Source organism: Capra hircus, chromosome 25 (genome assembly GCF_001704415.2).
Source record: "Capra hircus breed San Clemente chromosome 25, ASM170441v1, whole genome shotgun sequence".
In the NCBI taxonomy this organism is placed as follows: Eukaryota; Metazoa; Chordata; class Mammalia; order Artiodactyla; family Bovidae; genus Capra; species Capra hircus.
The window spans coordinates 1,639,945-1,657,851 of record NC_030832.1 but is presented as its reverse complement, the minus strand read 5'-3'; the positions used below and the strand labels follow the sequence as shown (position 1 = coordinate 1,657,851).

Here is a 17,907-nt window from a genome sequence, read left to right as displayed (position 1 = left end):
GAGTCGGACACAACTGAGCGACTTCGCTTTCACTTTTCACCTTCATGCACTGGAGAAGGAAATGGCAACCCACTCCAGTGTTCTTCCCTGGACTGAAGCGGCTTAGCAGCAGCAGTAGCAGCAGCAGTCCTTTACTTAGCATGATGTTTTTGAGGTTCATTCAGGTTGTAGCATACAGCAGTACTTCGTTTCTTTTGATGGGTGAATAATATTCCATTATATGAATAGACCAATTTTCCCTTTGCCTATTTGGGTTGTTTCCACCTTTTCTATGATTGTAAATGGTGCTGCTATGAACATGAGCATACAAAAATTTTAAATTCTTTTTAAGGTAGTATTTAAGTAGTTTTTTGAAGCTAAGTGTTTTACAGGATTTTCTCATTGAAGATGCCAATCATCCCCATTTTGAAGATGAAGAAACTTCAAGAACTGATGGAACACTTGCCCAAGTGCTGGCCAGAGGTCTGTCCAGAGTCTTGGGCTAGAAAGTCAGAGGGTGTGATCTCTCAGCTTAGTTATTCTCCGCGGCTCAGCTCAGTGCTGGAGACTCAGGTGAGTCAGACCCCATCCCTCCAGAATGGACAGTCTCTGGGGGAAACCAAGCAGGGATACAAGGGCCCGGGCAGAGAGTGGGCAGCTCTGCCCCAGGAAGGGCACCAGCAGAGACATCCCCATTCTGAGGCTGCCCAGCTCAGGAACCCAGGACCCTTCTGCACCTGGCAGGAGCTGGGATGTGTGAGACACAGGTTAGATCCCCAGAGGTCAGGCCAGGGTAACAATGGGGCTGCTTTCTGCAAGGGGTTTGCTCACCATTGCAGGGGTTTAAGCAGAGGGAGTGACAGTGTTTCAGAAGGATCCTTCTGACAAGCTGGGCAAGGAAGAAAGACAGTCTCTGAGAGGGACAAACAGGAGGAGGAGCAGGTGGGTGCTTCTGCTGCAGGAGGCATCTGGGAAGCACCTGAGAAGAAAAGACCAGGACACCTCTCTTGAGGATGTTCTTGGGAGTGATGGGAGGGCCAGCAGCAAAGAGGTAGAGGGAAACCCCCAGAGAAATGGAATGGGGGCAGACTTCAAAGACAGAGCACAGCCTGGGTGTGGGTGGACAGGAGGAGGAGGTGGCCCAGAGGAGACCGACAGCCTGCCCTGCTCCGTGCTCCAGAACCTGTGTGACAGAGTCCTCAGCAACAGGCCAGGGCTCTTGCCTAGTTACTCTCTAGGGGTCAGAAAAGGGAATCCCGATCCGGTAAGCTCTGGGCCCCACTTCAGCTGAAGCCTAGGCAGACAACAGACACAGGAGTTGATAGGCCTGAAGTCCCTGGAAGGCAGAGAGGCCAGGGCAGTCCCTTCCCCAAAGTCTCCCTTCCCCCAGGTGGCCTCCTCTCCCACCCTGCCCTCACATGGGCTCCAGCTGCACACTGTGTGTTTGACTGTTGACACCAGCCTATCTATGGCCAGAGCCTGACAAAAACTCCATCACCCTCCAAAGTGAAAGTGAAAGTGTTCATTGCTAAGTCCTGTCTGACTCTTTGCAATCCCATGCACTGTAGCCCACCAGGCTCCTCTGTCCATGGAATTCTCCAGGCAAAAATACTTGAATGGGTTGCCATTTCCTTCTCCAGGGGATCTTCCTGACCTAGGGATCGATCCTGCATCTCCTATATTGGCAGACAGATCTTTTTCCGAGAGCCACCAGGGAAACCCATCAGCCTCTGTGATGGCGGCTAATGTCCAGTCCTCGATGTACTTATATTTACTCAACCAATCCCACGTTGAGAAGTATTTAAGTTGCATTCTCCACCCCCCCCTTTTTTTTTGTTGTTTTTTTGCCACTTCAGTCCTTTTCCTTTGTTTTAAAGAGTTTTTGTTTGTTTTGTTTTGGCCACAGGTGCATATCGTGGGATCTTTGCTCCCCAACCAGGGATTAAACCCACATCCTTGGCAACGAAGTCTTGTAGCTTTAACCGCTGGACTGCCAGGGAATTCCCTTCAGTCCTTTTTCAATGGCTTCCACCCTTTTTTTTTTTTTTTTTGCTTAGCTCATTAGAAAGGAGAACATCTGTGAAAACACAGATTTAATGGCTATTGGTAGTTTCAAATATAATTTAGATCATTTATTTACTTTTGGCTATGCTGGGTCTTCATTTCTGCATGCAGACTTTCTCTATTTGCAAAGAGCCGGGATTACTCCCTAGCAGCAGTGTGCAGGCGTCTCATTGTGGTGGCTTCGCTTGTTGCAGAGCACGGGCTCCATGGTGCACGGGCTTCCATAGTTGCGGCTCTCAGGCCCTAGAGCGTGGGCTCAGTAGTTGTGGCATGTGGGCTTAGTTGCCCTGCAGCATGTGGAATCGTCCTGGACCAGGGATCAAACCTGTTTCCTGCATTGGCAGGCGGATTCCTAACTACTGGGCCACCAGGGAAGTTCTCTAATACAATTTAAATGCATGGACTGCTATGAAGATTACTGTATGTCCTTGAAACATCTAAGTCCATGCCCCACTCTGCTTGTGGTCCAGCTTCCTCACTTGGGAGGACCCTGGCACTGTCCATTGGCAGGTATACACTGAGCACCTACTGTGTGTCAGGGACACAAAGCCATCATGCTGTGCACCTCTCCCATCCAGATGTATCGCCACTCTTCCAGGGACAGTCCTCCCCAGTAAAGGGTGCCATCCCTTCCAGCCTCCTTCAGGACCTTGTCCATAACCATCCCCTCTCTTGATACTGGCCATTCCACCTCTCCTGTCATGCCAACTCAGACCCTACAACCTACAGGGGATGTTAAAGCAGAGCTCAGCTTTGGGGTCAACTGAGTTTAATCCCAACTTTGCACTGTCCAGTTGGTGACTGTCTGTGGCTCACGTTCCTCATCTATAAATGGGGACATTAATCATCCCCGCCTCTGGGAGTTGTCCTGTGATTCTGACAAGGTAGTGCAGCGCTCAGTGCCTAGATACTTACTGACTGCCAGTAAACCAAGGCAGCCAGCAAGTACTGCGCCAGCCAGCCCTGGCGAGACCGAGCGGTGTCTCCCACTCCTGCCAGTGAGCCACACACACTGCCTCTGGGTGGCAAAGCGGGATTTGTGACCTCCTGTCAAATCAATTCTTCCCATGGCTAGATCCACCAATGAAACTGAATGGGAAGACACAGAATGAAGGTGCTAGTGGGTACTAGCTACTCCTAGCTAGTAGGTACACCAGGCAGGAACACTGTATACCATGCCCTTACGGCCCATGGTCCCTGTCCTCCAGCGGTTCCCAGACCAGCCAAGACCAAACAACAAGCCATAGGGGAACAAGCAGGGCCTTAAGGGTACTGAGGTTACTGGCTTTACCTCATGGGTTTGGGGGTGAGGCGGGCCCCAGAGTGGACTTTATGGAGATTAGGGACCCAAGAGAGGAGCAGAGATTTGACACACTAGGAGATGGAGGTCTGGATTGCCTGGCACAGGGTAAGTGCTTGGGAAGCTGGGACCTGCTAGTCTGCTCCCTGGCCCTCGTGAAAGTAATGAGAAAACTACACCGACTGTATGAACTGGCAATTCCACTTCTAAGTGTCTACCCAAGAGAAATGAGGGCCTGTGTCTGGAAATGAACATGTAGGAAGAACCTTCATAGGGGCATTACTTACAATGGCCCCAAACTGGAAGCCACCCAAATGCCCATCAAGTGAGTAACAGGGGAGTAAATTCTTACAATGACCCATGTGGCAATTTAAAAAAAAACAAAAAACAAAAAAAAAACACTGAGAAGAATGGATTTCATTGATACTATGTTGATCCATAAAAAGGAATAACCAGGAGTACACAGGGCAAGCTCCTGCAAAATAGTCCAGGACAGGCAAAGGACGCTGTGACTCACTCTTTGGTGACAGAAGTCAGAAAAGCAACTGGAGGGGTAACCTCTAGGGACACCTAGCGACTTGAGAAAACTTTCTGGAGTGATGGAAATATTCTATAACTTGATCTCGGCTGTTTACACAGGCCTGTTCAGTTGCCCAGTTGTATCCAACTCTTTAAAATCCTATGAGGCTGCACACTTAAGATTTATGCACTTTATGTTTTGTGTGTGTCCGACTCTGCAACCCCATGGACTGCAGCACGCCAGGTTTCCCTGTCCTTCACTATGTCCCAGAGTTTGCTCAAATTCACATCCATTGAATCGGTGATACCACCTAACCATCTCATCTTTTGTCGCCCCCTTCTCGTCCTGCCCTCAATTTTTCCCAGCACCAGAGTCTTTTCCAATGAATCAGCTCTTCTCATCAGGTGGCCAAACTTTTGGAGCATCAGCTTCAGCAACAGTCCTTCCAATGAATATTCAGGATTGATCTGTATGTTTTATGCCTCCATAAAAGTTAGTAATACGTAGTAATGATGAGAGCGACCAGTTACTGAGTGCTGTATTCTAGGCACTAATGTCCTTCTCTTAGACCCTGATCCCACTGCCCTGTAAATGATTCGTCCACATGACCACCAAGCACAGGGAAAGCGGTTTTGCAAAGGCCTGGAAACGCCTTTCCAGAACGCAAGGTCTGTTAGGAAGGAGCCTGGGCCTGCCTCTCAGGAAAGGCCATAATCGGCCAATGCGCAGACACTGCGTCCACGGCGCAGGGAACCTCCCAGCGCCGACCCAGCAAAGGTGCGGACGTGACTGCGGCCCAAAGCGGAGAGCGGACCCCTCCCGCCGCAATCCTGCGGAGCGCGCAGCCTGCAAGATCGGAGACAAGCCAGCCATTCACAGCCGGCCCGGCGCGGGGGTCACTCGATTCAGGGCCTCCGTCACCTAGGCTGACCAAGCGCCTCCAATGGACGAGCTGTCCCGCAGCAGCCAATGAACAGCAGCCTTACGTCCTGCGCCGGCGCTCCGGTTCCTCGGCCGAATTTCCGCAGTGAGTGCTCCACGCAGAATGCCGGTTGGCTCCCAGCCAGCCAATCATCGCAGCGCCTAGGGCGCTCCAGCCAATGGCCACCCGCCTGCCCGCGGCGGACCGTGACGGTTGGTCCGGCGCTCCCGCAGCCCGCGGGAAGCGGGGGCGGATTGGCGCAGGCGGGGCCCAATGGGCCGCACGCGCGAGGCGCGGGGCCTATGAGCGCGCCGGGGGCGGGGCGGGCCCGGCAGCAGGCGGCTGCGAGGAAGAGCGGGCGGCCGGTGGCGGCGGCGGCGGCGGCGTCGGCGGCGTCGGCGGCCGGTGGGGGCGGCGGGCGGCCATGGCGGAGGCGGAGGCGGAGGCCGGCGGCGACGACGGCCGCTGCGTGCGGCTGAACGCCGAGCGGGCCCAGGCGCTGCTGGCCGACGTGGACACGCTGCTGTTCGACTGCGACGGCGTGCTGTGGCGCGGCGAGACGGCGGTGCCCGGCGCGCCCGAGACCCTGACGGCGCTGCGGGCCCGCGGCAAGCGCCTCGGCTTCATCACCAACAACAGCAGCAAGACCCGCGAGGCCTACGCTGAAAAGCTGCGGTGCCTGGGCTTCGGCGGCCCGGCGGGGCCCGACGCTGGCCGCGAGGTCTTCGGCACGGCCTACTGCACCGCGCTCTACCTGCGCCAGCGCCTGGCCGGCCCGCCGGCCCCCAAGGCCTACGTGCTGGGCAGCGTGGCCCTGGCCGCCGAGCTGGAGGCCGTGGGCGTCTCCTGCGTGGGCGTGGGCCCCGAGCCGCTGCGGGGCGACGGCCCCGGCGACTGGCTGGACGCGCCCCTGGAGCCCGATGTGCGCGCCGTCGTGGTGGGCTTCGATCCGCACTTCAGCTACATGAAGCTCACCAAGGCCGTGCGCTACCTGCAACAGCCCGACTGCCTGCTTGTGGGCACCAACATGGACAACCGACTCCCCCTGGAGAACGGCCGCTTCATCGCGGGTCCGTGCGCCCCGGGTGGAGGGAGGCTGGAGGGCGGGCAGCGAGCCCCTCCCGGCCTCTGACCCCCGGCACGCGTCCCCTCCCTCTCCACCCCCGCAGGTACCGGCTGTCTGGTCCGAGCCGTGGAGATGGCCGCCCAGCGCCAAGCCGACATCATAGGGAAGCCCAGCCGCTTCATCTTCGACTGCGTGTCCCAGGAGTACGGCATCCACCCAGAGCGCACCGTCATGGTGGGCGACCGCCTGGACACAGACATCCTCCTGGGCGTGACCTGTGGTCTGAAGACCATCCTCACCCTCACGGGCGTCTCCAGTCTGCGAGACGTGAAAAGTAATCAGGAAAGTGACTGCATGGCTAAGAAGAAAATGGTCCCTGACTTCTATGTTGACAGCATAGCCGACCTTTTGCCTGCCCTTCAAGGTTAAAGATTTAGTGTCTTTAATCTCCAGAATAAAAAGAAAATTGAAAATCACTTACCCAAATTAATAGGTGGGGCTTCAGCATCGCTCAGCTAGGTGGCTTCAAGTTTGCTTACTTGGAGTTAAGCAGCGGCGCTAGTTGTTAACCTTGTAAGTAAATGTTTGGGGGCGACTTTGTTTACAGATACTTACATTTTAAAATGCACTTTTAAGCTTTGAGGGCATTGTGGGGATCCTGGGCCTTAGGTGCCAGTGGGCCTTGCTGTTGGGTTCAGTGTGTGTCCAGGATTCAGGTAACCTCAGGGCCTACTGGTGAGACTGAGGTGGGTCTAGGGGTGTCATGTATTTATTGAAAGTTTCAGGAATCAGTGGGGAGGAGGGACTGATCATTTCCACTGTTGTGAGCAACTTGTGCAAACGAAGCCCCATCGGTGTGGTCCTCAGAGGAACCTGCTGCCGCCTCAGGTCTTCACCTGCAGGGTGGAAGCGAAGGAAGGGGCTGCTCTCGGGTGGAGCTTCCCTGTCCATGGGGTCTGGGGTGCTGCCCTCACCACCCCACACTTCCTTCAAAACCACTCCGATGTCACAACTGAGTGTCTGTTCCTTTTTAGAGACGAGGGCTGCCACCCTCATGCAGTCGTGCATTTCTGTAAACTCAGCCCGGCTGAGCCTGGTCCTTTCCAAACTTGCATGTAAACCCAGGTGGTCTGGACAGCCTGTTGCTTGGCGAGCAGCCAGGAAGGCATGAATGCCGTCGTTGAACTCAGGGCTGCCGTTCAGGGAGCTCAGAGCAGCATTGGTACCAAAAGTTTTTGTTTTATAGCTTTCTAACAATTTTGTCAGGTGGTGGACTTGAAGCGTAAGCGTATGATTAATAGCTGTGCTCTGTCTTATAGGGAAAATCCCACTGAAGAAATCTGCGGGCCCGATAGCCAGCAGTTGGGCCAAAGGCATGTGCTGGCCAAAGAATGCTTATCACCCAAGGCTCCCTCTGGGTAGGGGAGGAAAGAGGTGTCCCCCAAAACAGGAATTGAATCTCTTCCTGTCTTCCCAGACACTTGGTTGGGATAGGTGTCATATGCCAGGGGTCCCTGAGGCCATGTGTTTTGACCCTGAGGCACCTTGTCATTTGCCAGTGGGAGAACTGGCTGGGTCCACTGACTAGCCAAGGGTTCTTGGCAGAGGGCCGTGGCCTTTTCTGCCTGCTCCCTGAGTTGCTGACCTTTGAGGATGGGCCGCTGGCTGCACTTGTAGGGGAGTGCCTGGGAAGCTGTTCCTTTTGGCCGACTACTTCCTGGTGCCTCGCCACACACCAAGCAGCTTCTGCTCAGAGCCCATGGTTCTCTCCTAGCCTCAAGATCACCTTGCTCCTTCACCCACCCTCTTAAGAGTTCTCAGAGCAATAAAGCGTGTCCTGAGCCTTGGCTCCTCCCAGGCCTCAGCGTCTGGGGTTCAGACTCTGCCGGGGGCGACGTGAGGGCAGCGGCGCCTGTGAGCTTGGTGGTGCTGACGTTGGCTCTGCGAGGTCGGCTCAAGGTGGGTCTGGATGTTGAGCAGGCCTGTCAGGGCGTTGTCACCCACACCAGGAGCGTGCGGCAGCTGGTGACACCTCCCTCTTGCCTGGGCAGCGGCTCAGGAGCCTGTGCATCCTATCCCCCCACCCCTGTTGCACTGTGTGAACCCAAAGGTGTATTAAACTCTCGACTGCAGCTGACTCTGGTGTTCCTTGCTCTCGCCTGGACAGCAGCCTCTGCGTGGAGGGTGCAGCTGTCTCGCCATAGCCGGATGGCCAGGGAGCGGGAGGGGGTACCCTCAGGACAAGGCCATTCTGGGACTCCAATTCAATTTGGGACTCTGAGCACAGAAACTCCGCCCTGTTTGAGGCCCACTACAGAGAGGCGGGTTATGAAGAATGAGGAAAAACAAGGCACACAAAAAATAACCAGAGAAGGAAGAGATCATGGGGTGAAGCTGGTGAAGGACACACACTGCCTGAAACCTGCCAGGGCTGGGAGCTACTGGGTTTTGGGATCCATAGCCCAAAGCGGCTGGAAACACATGGCACCGGTCAGTTAGGGACAGCCATGCTGGGCCAGGCAGGGGTCTGTGGGCACGAGCGTGGCCTCACCATCCTGCACTATGCAGGCAATCCAGGAGGCTGCCCCTCCAGCAGTGGAACCTCCTAGAGGGCAGGCACCTGCGGGCTGCCTTGCATTGGTGGGGGCTGGGAAGCAGCTGGGGTGCATGGGAGGAAAGGGAAGTGGCAGAGTCCTATGAAACAGCCGCTTGCTGATGGCCCGCTGTATGCCAGGCCCCGTGCCCAGAGTGTAGAGGTAACCTGAGAGACTGGGAACAGGCATCTACAGGAAAATGAAATCAGCCCCCAGCCAGACTTTGTATTATAAAGTCCTGGGCAACCTGGGCTGCCCTCTGCGCCAGCCACTGGGTCTCCACTTCCACAACGGCTCTTGCGCTGCCAGGCCCATGTGCGCTCTGGTCTGCGCAGACCAGGCATCAGGAGAGCCAGGCAGCGATGAGCAGCCCCTCCAGGCGTCTCTGACCGGGATATCAGGTAGCTGGGCTGGGGAGGAAGCAGGGGGGTCAGACGGGGAGGGGGCCAGAAGGACTGGCTCATCAGAGGTGTCCTGAGGTTTCCCAGCCGACTTGGGAGCAGCAGACAATCTCGCATTGTCCCCTGGCTGCAGCATGGGGCAGGGGAGCCACTGGGCCCAGCACCCCACACCTGCAAGGGTGAGCGCTTCCCCCACTCACACCCTCTTGGGGACAGAGGCCCAGGGCTGCCTGGCAGGGCAGGAAGAGCATCTGTCTCCTGAACTTCCTCAGCCTCTACCTCCCCTGAAGCAGCCCCACTGCCTGGCCTCCACTCTGGGCCCTACTGACTCCTATGTGCCTCCAGGTGGAGATCAAGCCCTGCCACGGGCGCTGGAGAGCTCCTGGCCTGCTGCTGCTGCTCCTGCTGCTGGCGCTGGCCACCGCCGCTGCTGTGGTTGGAGGGCTCCTTGGTTTCAGCCACAGCCCTCCTCAGGTGAGGCTCTTCTCAGGACCCAGGCAAAGGCTGACAGTCGGGAGGAGGAGACCAGCCCTCCAGTGGGGCCAGGGCAGGGAGCAGACATCAGAAACCCAGAGGAGTGGTGGGTCAGAGCCCTGCAGCTGGGCTGGGGGTGTGTTGAGGCAAACCCAGCCTGGCCAGCGACCTCCCGCCTCCCACTCAGGCCCCTCTGCACACGCTCCGCCTGAGCCTCCCGAGCCCAGGCATGCCCCGGTCCAACCAAACCGAGCAGGTGGATGTGGCTCAGAATGTGGCAACCATCTGGGTGACTCCAGCCCAGAGCAACCGCAGCTGGGCAGTGCTATTCGACGGGCAGAGAGTGAGTGGACTGGCAGGGCAGGGTGCAGGGGCGGGGGGGCGGGGGTTCAGGTGGCCCTGCCTCACCTGCCTGCCTGCCCAGGGCTGCGTCTGTTACCGGCCCTCGGAGCACCAGGCCTGCTTCCTGCGCCTGATGGAACCCCGAGACCGTGAGACTCTGCAGCTGCTGGTGAACACCTCTCAGGTGAGGAGCCTCCGGCCAGGGGCCGGACAAAGGGTCCTGTGTGCAGCCTGGGCCCAGGGCGGGCTGGGGCTCCAGTTTCAGGGGAACAGAAGCTCTGTCTTCCTGTGCACGAGGGTGCTGACAAGAGCCGGGGCAGGGCTGGCACACCACCAGCATGTCCTGGGGTGCATGGGCCCCACCCCGCCAGAAGCAGCGCGAGCATCCTTCTCCGCAGCTCCAGGCGACGCAAAGCCCCAGCCAGGACACCCACTACGCCCAGGAGCTGCTGGCAGTGCTGGGGAGCCAAGAGGTGGACCCTGCCCAGGTCGGGGCTCCCGTGCAGCACCTTTGTGCCAAGACTCCCATTTACTGGGCCCGACGTGCAGAGGGTAAGTTGGGGCAGGCGGTGCGGAGGGGCCTGGGCTCCCTTAGGACAGTCTGGGGACGGAGTGGGAAGGGTCCTTTGGGGTTCACAGAGACCCCTCCTCCAGGGCCCCAGAGGCAGCGGCTGATCTACCTGTGTATCGACATCTGCCTCCCGAGCAACATCTGTGTGTCCGTCTGCTTTTATTACCTCCCGGACTGACCCCCCAGCCTGGTCCCACAGACCGGTCACCTGGCCGACCCTGTCACCAGTCCACAGAGGGCGGACAGGGATAATAAACCACTCCACCTGGCCGTGACGGTATTCTCTGTGGCCTTGGGGACGCAAAACAGGGCTGGCGTTGGTGGGCGGGGGGGCGGCTGAGGAGGCCCCAGCTGGGGGTAAGCGCCAGCCTCGGACGCCGTTGGTGGCTCTAGGTCCCGTGGGTCAAGAGTTTCTGAAGGAATGAGCCCTGCTGCGTCCACATAAGCAGCCAGGGCTGAGAAAGTTCCGGAGTGGACTGGCCTGGCCAGGGGGGCCAGGGTCACTCAGTCCAGTCCGGCAAGCCTTGGATGAAGCAGCCAGCCCATGGGTGTCACGTTGACCTGGGCAGCTGGACAGACACACCCGGCTGGTGCCGCCTGGACGGCTGCCTGCAGTGCCCAGGAACGAGGCTAGCCCAGCACGCTGTCATTGAAGGCCAAGCACACGACGGCTTTCTGGTGGCCGCCGTACTCTCTCTTGATCTCGCCTGTCTCCACGCACCAGAGCCGGGCCAGGTTGTCAGAGGAAGCTGCAGGGAGGGAGGGAGAGCACGGATGGGGTTCGGGGAGCAGCCCCGGGCCGGGCCAGTGGGGCAGGGGGCAGGGCAGCGGGGCCCACCGGTGACGATGTACTGCGAGTCCCCTGAGAAGGCGCAACCCCACATCCAGCCCCGAGATGATTCTCCGGGGTTGCTGCTCTTGATGCTCAGCTCTGTCATCAGGGAGAAGTTGGACGTCCTCCAGATCTTGCATGTCTGGTCAGCCGAGCAGGTGGCGAGGAGCCTGGGGGCGGGGGTGAGCACGGCAGGGGTGCCATCAGCAGCCGCTCCCATCCCGCACTCCTGTGCTGTCCTCCAAGCAGACCCCAAAGCATCAGGCCCCCAGCCCCAGGCACACCACCTCCTGCCCCCCAGCCCTGCACACACGTGGAGTCGGGGCTGAAGCGGCACTGCAGGGCGTAGCGGGTGTGCGCCGGGATCTTGGTCTTGGGGATGAGCTGTGTCACCTCATCGCCAATGCCTCCGGTCAGGTTCCAGACATAGCAGTTCCCCTGCCGGGGAGGAGGGAAGTCACAGGAGGCGGGGGCCTCCAGTCTGATGGGTCCGGGAGGATACCCAGCAGCAAGGCCTAGATCCAGGGGCTGCCACCCAGCACTGCGGCTACGCACAAGGACCTGGGGGCCGGGGATATGTGACAAGGAGCACCTGGGAGACCCGGCCCTGAGCAAGGGCCACGCCTGATGGGCTGAGAGCAGGAGGTCATGCCTGGCCTTCCTGAAGGATGCGCCTGGCCAACAGGAATGTGCAGAACAAGACGGGATGAGAGCAGCCAGACACAGGGAACTGCAGGGCAAAGGCTTGGGAGTGGACAGTTTGGAGATGTCGAGGGATAACTGATTCGCTGAGATCAAATGGACATTAAAGGGAGAAAAGGAGGCTGGATAGGAGTCCAGGGGTCAGATGGCAGGGTCCTGAGGCCCTGGTAAGGAGCCCAGGGCATCTCAGTGTTAACCTAGGAGAAGGAGGTGGTCAGGCTGCTCCTGCTGAAGGATGCTCTGCATTGGGACAGGGAGATGTCACAGGGGAAGGAAGTCAGAGAGGCTCCAGCCACTGTCAGGAGAGAGGAGGGAAACTGGGACCAGGAGGAGAGAGGGAAGTGGACAACTGGAAAGAATGGAGGTGGAGAGGCCCCGTCTGCCGCATGGGCCATGGCCGGTGGCGAGAGGCTGCATCGGGTGTGACCCCCAGGGTTCTGGCTCTAGGGGCTAGGTCAGAGCTGGAGCCCCGGTTGGGGAAGCAGGACTCGGGAGGAGAGGGGAGAGGCCACAGGGACACATGGGGCATGAGCCCACCTGCAGGAACAGGGTTCTAAAGAACAGGGCACCGAACTGCACCCTCTCCCCGGGACTCACAGTGCTATTGACAGCAGCCATGTAGCTGGCGTCTGGGTCGATGTGGGCGGATGTGATGGAGACCTCTGGCTCCGGGATCAGCTGCTCATTGTGGTCGGTTTTCAAGTCCCAGATGTGGATGGCGCCACTTTGGTCACCCACGATGAGCTCCGCCTGAGGAGGTGCCGGGGAGGTGAGGCCGGGCAGCACCCCTGCCCTCCAGAGCCCCAGGATGCCCAGCCCCAGGCGGCCCCCTCACCTGGTTGGGGTGCAGGCACACACAGTTAATCGGCGCATTCACCTGGAAGATTCGCTGACACTGCAGGTTCCGGGACCTTCGAGATGGGGGGACACACCCCGTCCGTGGTGAGTGGCCGTCGGTGCCCCCCTCCTCCCCAAGAGACCCTTTCCTTTGCTCTTTGGTACAGCTCATTCCAGACCCCTCTGTGGGATCAGGCTAGGGATCTGCTCGGGGGCGGGGGGGCTCTTTGTGGGTCTGCCTCCCTGCCCTACCTGCTTTCCTCACCTGCCTTCAAGAAGTCACCTGCATAGACAGTCTCCTGGGCTGGCCCTCACCCTACCCACCTGGGCAGCAAGCTGCTCCCCACCCACCCACCCCCCGCGCCCACACCTGAGGTCCCAGATGCGGGCGGTGCAGTCCTCCCCACCCGTGTACATCCAACGCCCGTCCTCGTGGAAGCCCACCGATGCGACGTTCTTGTTGACCCCATCGTAACTGATGATGGGGTTGGGGTTATTGGAGTTGAGGTCATACATGCGAATGTGCTGGTAACCTAGGAGCAGAGGCCAAACAAGTGAGGCTGTGCCGACGGACCTAGGAGAAATCAGGGGTTGGGGTGGAGGGCAGGGTACCTGCAGCTGCAATCATGGTGCGGTCGGGTGTGATCTCCAGCGCGTTCACCTGCTGGGTCTGTTAAGGAGGGTGACCAACAGGGACCTCCGAGGCCTCCACCCCGGCGGGTTCAGGGCCGCGTCCTTCCCACCGGGCATCCTGTCCGGCACCACCCGCCCCATCGCCCCAGCGGAGGATACGGAGTCCTGGTGCTGCACAGTTCGCGTACAGATCCCGCTGTGGGCCTGCCAGAACCGCACCGTGTGGTCATAGCCTGCAGTGGCCAAGATGACGGGGTCACTGCCCACTGTGCCTGGAGACGTATTCATGGTGTGGCTGCCGGAAGGGCTCCGAGCGACACAGGGCACTAGGTCTGACCCGCAGGGGCCAGAGATCAGAGCATCTAGAGCAGAGATAGGGAGTGCAGTGTTTAGAGAATACCCTACGTCCTAAGTACGTTACAGCAGATTACTCGGTGCTGGGGAATAATGAAATCATCCCCATTTTAGACACGGAGAAAACCGAGGCGCGGAGAAGTTCAGGGCAACCGGCAAGGGACAGCTCCGCGCTCCGAGCCGCGGCCTCCGTCCCCCGCCCCGAGAGCCGCCCCCGGAACGCCCTCCCACCAGCGGCCTGCAGGGGGCAGTCGCGCCGCGGGCGCCGCGGTACCGCAGGGGCGGGCCGCGCATGCGCAGCGCTGCGCACTGGCCGGCGAGCGAAGCCTGAGCGCGGCGACCGCGCGTGCGTAGTGGGCCTGCGGCGGGCCCTGTGGGGCGGCGTGGGGGAGCTCCCTGGCTGGACCCTCGAGCTTCCCTGCGCTCCGCCGACCGCCCTGACTCTGTCCCGCGGAGCCAGCGCCCCCCGGGCGCGCTCTCCCGGCCCCTGGATATCGCCTTCCAGCCCTCGTCCCGCGCCCCCCGTACCTTTCAGGCGGCTCCCCGCTCCGCCGCGGCCCAGGACGGCTAGCGGAGCCGGAGCAGGTCGATAAAGGCAGAGCATCGAGTTATCGATGGGATAGTAGGGCGACACCAAGGGGCGCGAGGGACGGGGGTGGCGGGGACGAAACAAGCCCTGGGGTAGAAGGCTCCTGTCTCCTGGGAAGAAGCGGTACAGGCCCCGAGACGAAAGCACCGACCCCAGCCTTTTCCCCTCTCGGGGACCCCACCCTCCCGAGAGCGGTTCCCTAGGCCGGGTGGTACCATCCACCCCCCCCCCCATCCGTCTGGTGCCCACTAGGATTCCCAGGTAATTTACAGGACATCCAGTTGCATTTGATTTCAGGTAAGCAACGTGTTTTGTTGAGTACAGCCTAAATATTGCACGGGATATACTTATACTAAAAAGTTCTACGTTGCTTGCGTGAAATTCAAGTGTGGTTAGGTGTCCTGTAGTTTTATTTGCTACATCAGGCAACCCCTAGTCTGGGCCCTGTCAGGCCTGTGCAGACCCATCGGACCCTCAGGTCCCTTCACTAATCCCAGTGACCGGTCCATTACTGGGGTCCCTCGCGGCTCCTCTTCCATCCAGCCTTCCCACATTCTACACACGTGGCCTCAGAAAAAAAATAAAAAGAATCTTGCGACAGCCTCTCCCAGGGCGTCTTCCCACCAGGCTTCTAAATTGAGCTGCACCCCTTTTCCTTCCTCTGGCCCCTTGACCAAGGCCATGTCCCCTGCCTATCCACCCAGGCCCTGCTCCCGGCAACCTTCCTCCCTGAATCTTCCCTCTTTCCTTCCTGTCAGCGTTTCTTTTTCTTGTCTTTCTTTGTTTAATTTTTTGTCTGTGCACCATGTGGCATGCGGGATCTTAGTTCCCCGACCAGGGATTGAACCTGTGTCCACTGCAGTGGAAGAACCAAGCCTGAACCCCTGGACTGCCAGGGAGGTCCCTCCCTCAGCATTTCCACACCATCCTTCCAGACGGCACCCTTTCAGAAATCCAGCCTCACTTCTCACTAGCAGCTTGACTCGCTGTCAGCTGTCATGTTTTACTCCCAGCTCTCCAGTGAGAGTTTCACAAGGTCACTGGCCATCTCACACTGCCAAACTCAGCGCATACTTTTCTCATGCATCTTGCTACGTCTGTCTACACAGTGGCTGACAGCACTGCTCCTAGAAAGCTCCTGTGACTGTTGCTAGCTTCTTGCCCCCCGCTTTCATTCTCTTTCTCTGCCTTCCCCTCAAGGCTGGCAGCCTCCAGAGATCCTGTGTCCATCCTGTCCCTGGGGCTCCTGCCCACTCTCCAGGGATTTCAGTACCTTCCTTGCTGCGGGTCCTTCCTTCCCTGTCTCCAGCTCACAGCCAGCTCCCTGTTTGACATTGTCCATCAAGGGCCCCACAGACCCCTCTGCTTCCCATGGCCAAGACAGTTCATGATAGACCTGCCCCTAAAGGCTTTCTCTTCTGTGTGTGGTGCCCACCCATAAGTGACAGCCAGACGGGATCCCATGGACCACCACCCCCTCTCAGGAGCAGCTTCCCCATCACCCTTCTCCTGCCCCCTCCAAGCTGTCCTTCACATTATAGAGTGGTCTTCTGTATACCTAAGACTGAGGACTTCCCTGGTGATTCAGTGGTTAAGAATATACCATCTAATGCAGGGGCTGCTCCTGCTGCTAAGTCGCTTCAGTCGTGTCCGACTCTGTGCGACCCCAGAGATGGCAGCCCACCAGGCTTCGCCGTGCCTGGGATTCTTCAGGCAAGAACAGTAGAGTGGGTTGCCATTTCCTTCTCCAGTGCAGGAAAGTGAAAAGTGAAAGTGAAGTCGCTCAGTCCTGTCCAAGTCTTTGCGACCCCATGGTCTGCAGCCCGCCAGGCTGCTCTGTCCATGGGGTTTTCCAGGCAAGAGTACTGGAGTGGGTTGCCAGTGCCTTCTCCCTAATGCAGGGGATGTGAGTTCAATCCCTGGTCGGGGAGCCAAGATCCCACATGCCGCAGGGCAACTAAGCCCACGCATTGCAGGTATTAAGCTTACAGCTAGTGAGCTTACATGCCACAACTAAGACCTGATGCAGCCAAACATAAATAAATATTTTTTAACTAAAAAAATATCCTAAGCCTAAACCTTGTAAGAATCCTGCAAGTGTCACCCATCACCCTTCAGACTCCTGGGCCCAGCCCCTGCCAACCCTGCAGCTTTCTCCTCTCCACTGCACAAGCCACGAGTGAACGGCAGTCTCAGAATTCACTGCACCCTCTCTTTGAACCCTTGCCCACACCTAGGATGTGTCATCTCTGCCTCTTTACCTGCTGAACTCCTGATTTTTTTAGCACCTTTCATAGCTCTGAGAGCTTATTCTGTATGAAGGGGCTATACCGAATGTTTTGTTTGAATTGAGGTGAAATTCACATTACATGAATGTTGCCATTTTTAAGTGAACAATTCAGTGGCACTTAATGTTGTGCAACCACCACTTCTGTCTAGTTCCAGAACATTCCCATCATTCCAAAATAACCCCTCCTCTGCCACCACCCGTTAGGCACTCACTCCCCATCCCCCACCCCACCTCCCCTCAGCCCCTGGCAGCCAGTGATCCGCTTCCTGACTCCATGGATTTACCTCTTCTGGACAGTTCATAGCAGTGAAGTCATACAATATATGGCCTTTTGTGTTTGGTTTCTTTCACTGGGCATAACATTTTCTAGGTTCATCCAGATTGTAGTCTGTGTCAGTGAAAGTGAAAGTCGCTCAGTTGTGACCGAGCATGGTCACAGTCCATGGAATTCTCCAGGCCAGAATACTGGAGTGGGTAGCCTTTCCCTTCTCCAGGGGATCTTCCCAACCCAGGGACTGAACCCAAGTCTCCTGCATTGTAGGTGGTGCTTTACCAGCTGAGTCACAAGGGAAGCCTGTATTAGTACTTCATTCCTTTTTATGGCTGAACAATATTTCATTGTATGGATGGACCATATTTCATTTATCCGTTTCTCCATTCATTGATGGACACTTGATGAGATGGTTTCCACGTTTTAGCTACTACAAGTCATGCTTGCAACGAACGTTTCTGTTCAAGTACTTCTGAGTACCCGTTTTGATTTTTCTCGAGTATATAGTAGCAGTGGGGCTGCTGCGTCTTGTCATTCCACGTTTCAGTTTTTGAGAAACCGCCAAACTGGGCTGAGCCTTTTACCCACATTCTGCATTGGGTCTTCGCAATAACCCTGCCAAGGAGGAACCACTCCCATTTTGTAGGTGAGAAAACTGAGGCTTGGGGCTTCCCTGGTAGCTCAGTGGTAATCCACCTGCCAATGAAGGAGACGTGAGTTCGATCCTGATCCAGGAAGATCCCACATGCCACGGAGCAACAAAACTACTGAGCCCACATACCCTAGAGCCCATGCTCTTCAACAAAAGAAGCCACTGCAATGAGTAGCCCGGCACTGTAACTAGAGAGTAGCCCCCACTCGCTGCAACTAGAGAAAGCCTGCTCTGCGATGAAGACCCAACACAGCCAAAAATAAATTAAATTGAAAACCCCTGAGGCTCACAGATGTAGAGTCACACATCCCAGGGCACGTGGTTAGAACGTGGCAAAACCCACCCCACTGGGCTCAGCTACGCCCTGACCTTACCCCTTCTGGCTGGGCGACTGCATGCGGGCACACCCACCCCACAAACATGCTCATCTTCCTCTTGAAGTACAGGTGCTCCCCAGGGCAGCTCCGGGGAGTGGCAGATGGATATGCGGGCCTGGGAATACCTGAAGGATATC

At 57.6% G+C, this 17,907-nt stretch overlaps 3 protein-coding genes and 1 long non-coding RNA gene across 5 annotated transcripts; 3 read left to right on the top strand and 1 right to left on the bottom strand.

Annotated features, from left to right (window-relative positions):
* On the top strand, positions 372-2,119 carry LOC108633895. The gene is made up of 2 exons (XR_001917264.1): positions 372-552; positions 1,886-2,119. It is a non-coding gene; the product is annotated as an uncharacterized LOC108633895 (long non-coding RNA).
* On the top strand, positions 5,121-7,988 carry PGP (phosphoglycolate phosphatase). The gene is made up of 2 exons (XM_018040838.1): positions 5,121-5,855; positions 5,955-7,988. Exons 1-2 carry the CDS (start codon positions 5,210-5,212, stop codon positions 6,278-6,280), a joined length of 972 nt encoding a protein of 323 aa, XP_017896327.1. The 5' UTR covers positions 5,121-5,209; the 3' UTR covers positions 6,281-7,988.
* BRICD5 (BRICHOS domain containing 5) lies at positions 8,028-10,503 on the top strand. Its single transcript, XM_018040839.1, has 5 exons — positions 8,028-9,320; positions 9,508-9,663; positions 9,745-9,846; positions 10,061-10,214; positions 10,317-10,503. The coding sequence occupies exons 1-5, from the start codon at positions 9,180-9,182 to the stop codon at positions 10,409-10,411; spliced, it is 648 nt and encodes a 215-aa protein (XP_017896328.1). The 5' UTR covers positions 8,028-9,179; the 3' UTR covers positions 10,412-10,503.
* MLST8 (MTOR associated protein, LST8 homolog) lies at positions 10,376-14,181 on the bottom strand. 2 transcript variants are annotated; one of them, XM_018040836.1, is made up of 9 exons: positions 14,120-14,181; positions 13,397-13,599; positions 13,217-13,268; positions 12,975-13,137; positions 12,603-12,678; positions 12,365-12,517; positions 11,379-11,503; positions 11,072-11,235; positions 10,376-10,982 (listed from the first exon to the last, which is right to left on the bottom strand). In XM_018040836.1, exons 2-9 carry the CDS (start codon positions 13,523-13,525, stop codon positions 10,864-10,866), a joined length of 981 nt encoding a protein of 326 aa, XP_017896325.1. In that variant the 5' UTR covers positions 13,526-13,599; positions 14,120-14,181; the 3' UTR covers positions 10,376-10,863. The 2 variants fall into 2 exon arrangements, with proteins under 2 accessions (XP_017896325.1, XP_017896326.1); XM_018040837.1 differs by having other exon boundaries at positions 13,217-13,265.

Bases quoted from the DNA above. Each gene is read 5' to 3' on its own strand.
- PGP (XM_018040838.1), top strand. From the start codon at position 5,210: ATGGCGGAGGCGGAGGCGGAGGCCGGCGGCGACGACGGCCGCTGCGTG. The intron at 5,856-5,954 runs GTCCGTGCGCCC...CCACCCCCGCAG, and splicing joins GAACGGCCGCTTCATCGCGG to GTACCGGCTGTCTGGTCCGA.
- BRICD5 (XM_018040839.1), top strand. From the start codon at position 9,180: ATGTGCCTCCAGGTGGAGATCAAGCCCTGCCACGGGCGCTGGAGAGCT. The intron at 9,321-9,507 runs GTGAGGCTCTTC...CCTCCCACTCAG, and splicing joins TCAGCCACAGCCCTCCTCAG to GCCCCTCTGCACACGCTCCG. The intron at 9,664-9,744 runs GTGAGTGGACTG...CTGCCTGCCCAG, and splicing joins TGCTATTCGACGGGCAGAGA to GGCTGCGTCTGTTACCGGCC.
- MLST8 (XM_018040836.1), bottom strand. From the start codon at position 13,525: ATGAATACGTCTCCAGGCACAGTGGGCAGTGACCCCGTCATCTTGGCC. The intron at 13,269-13,396 runs GTATCCTCCGCT...TAACAGACCCAG, and splicing joins CTGTGCAGCACCAGGACTCC to CAGGTGAACGCGCTGGAGAT. The intron at 11,236-11,378 runs GTGTGTGCAGGG...CCCCGCCCCCAG, and splicing joins CGCTTCAGCCCCGACTCCAC to GCTCCTCGCCACCTGCTCGG.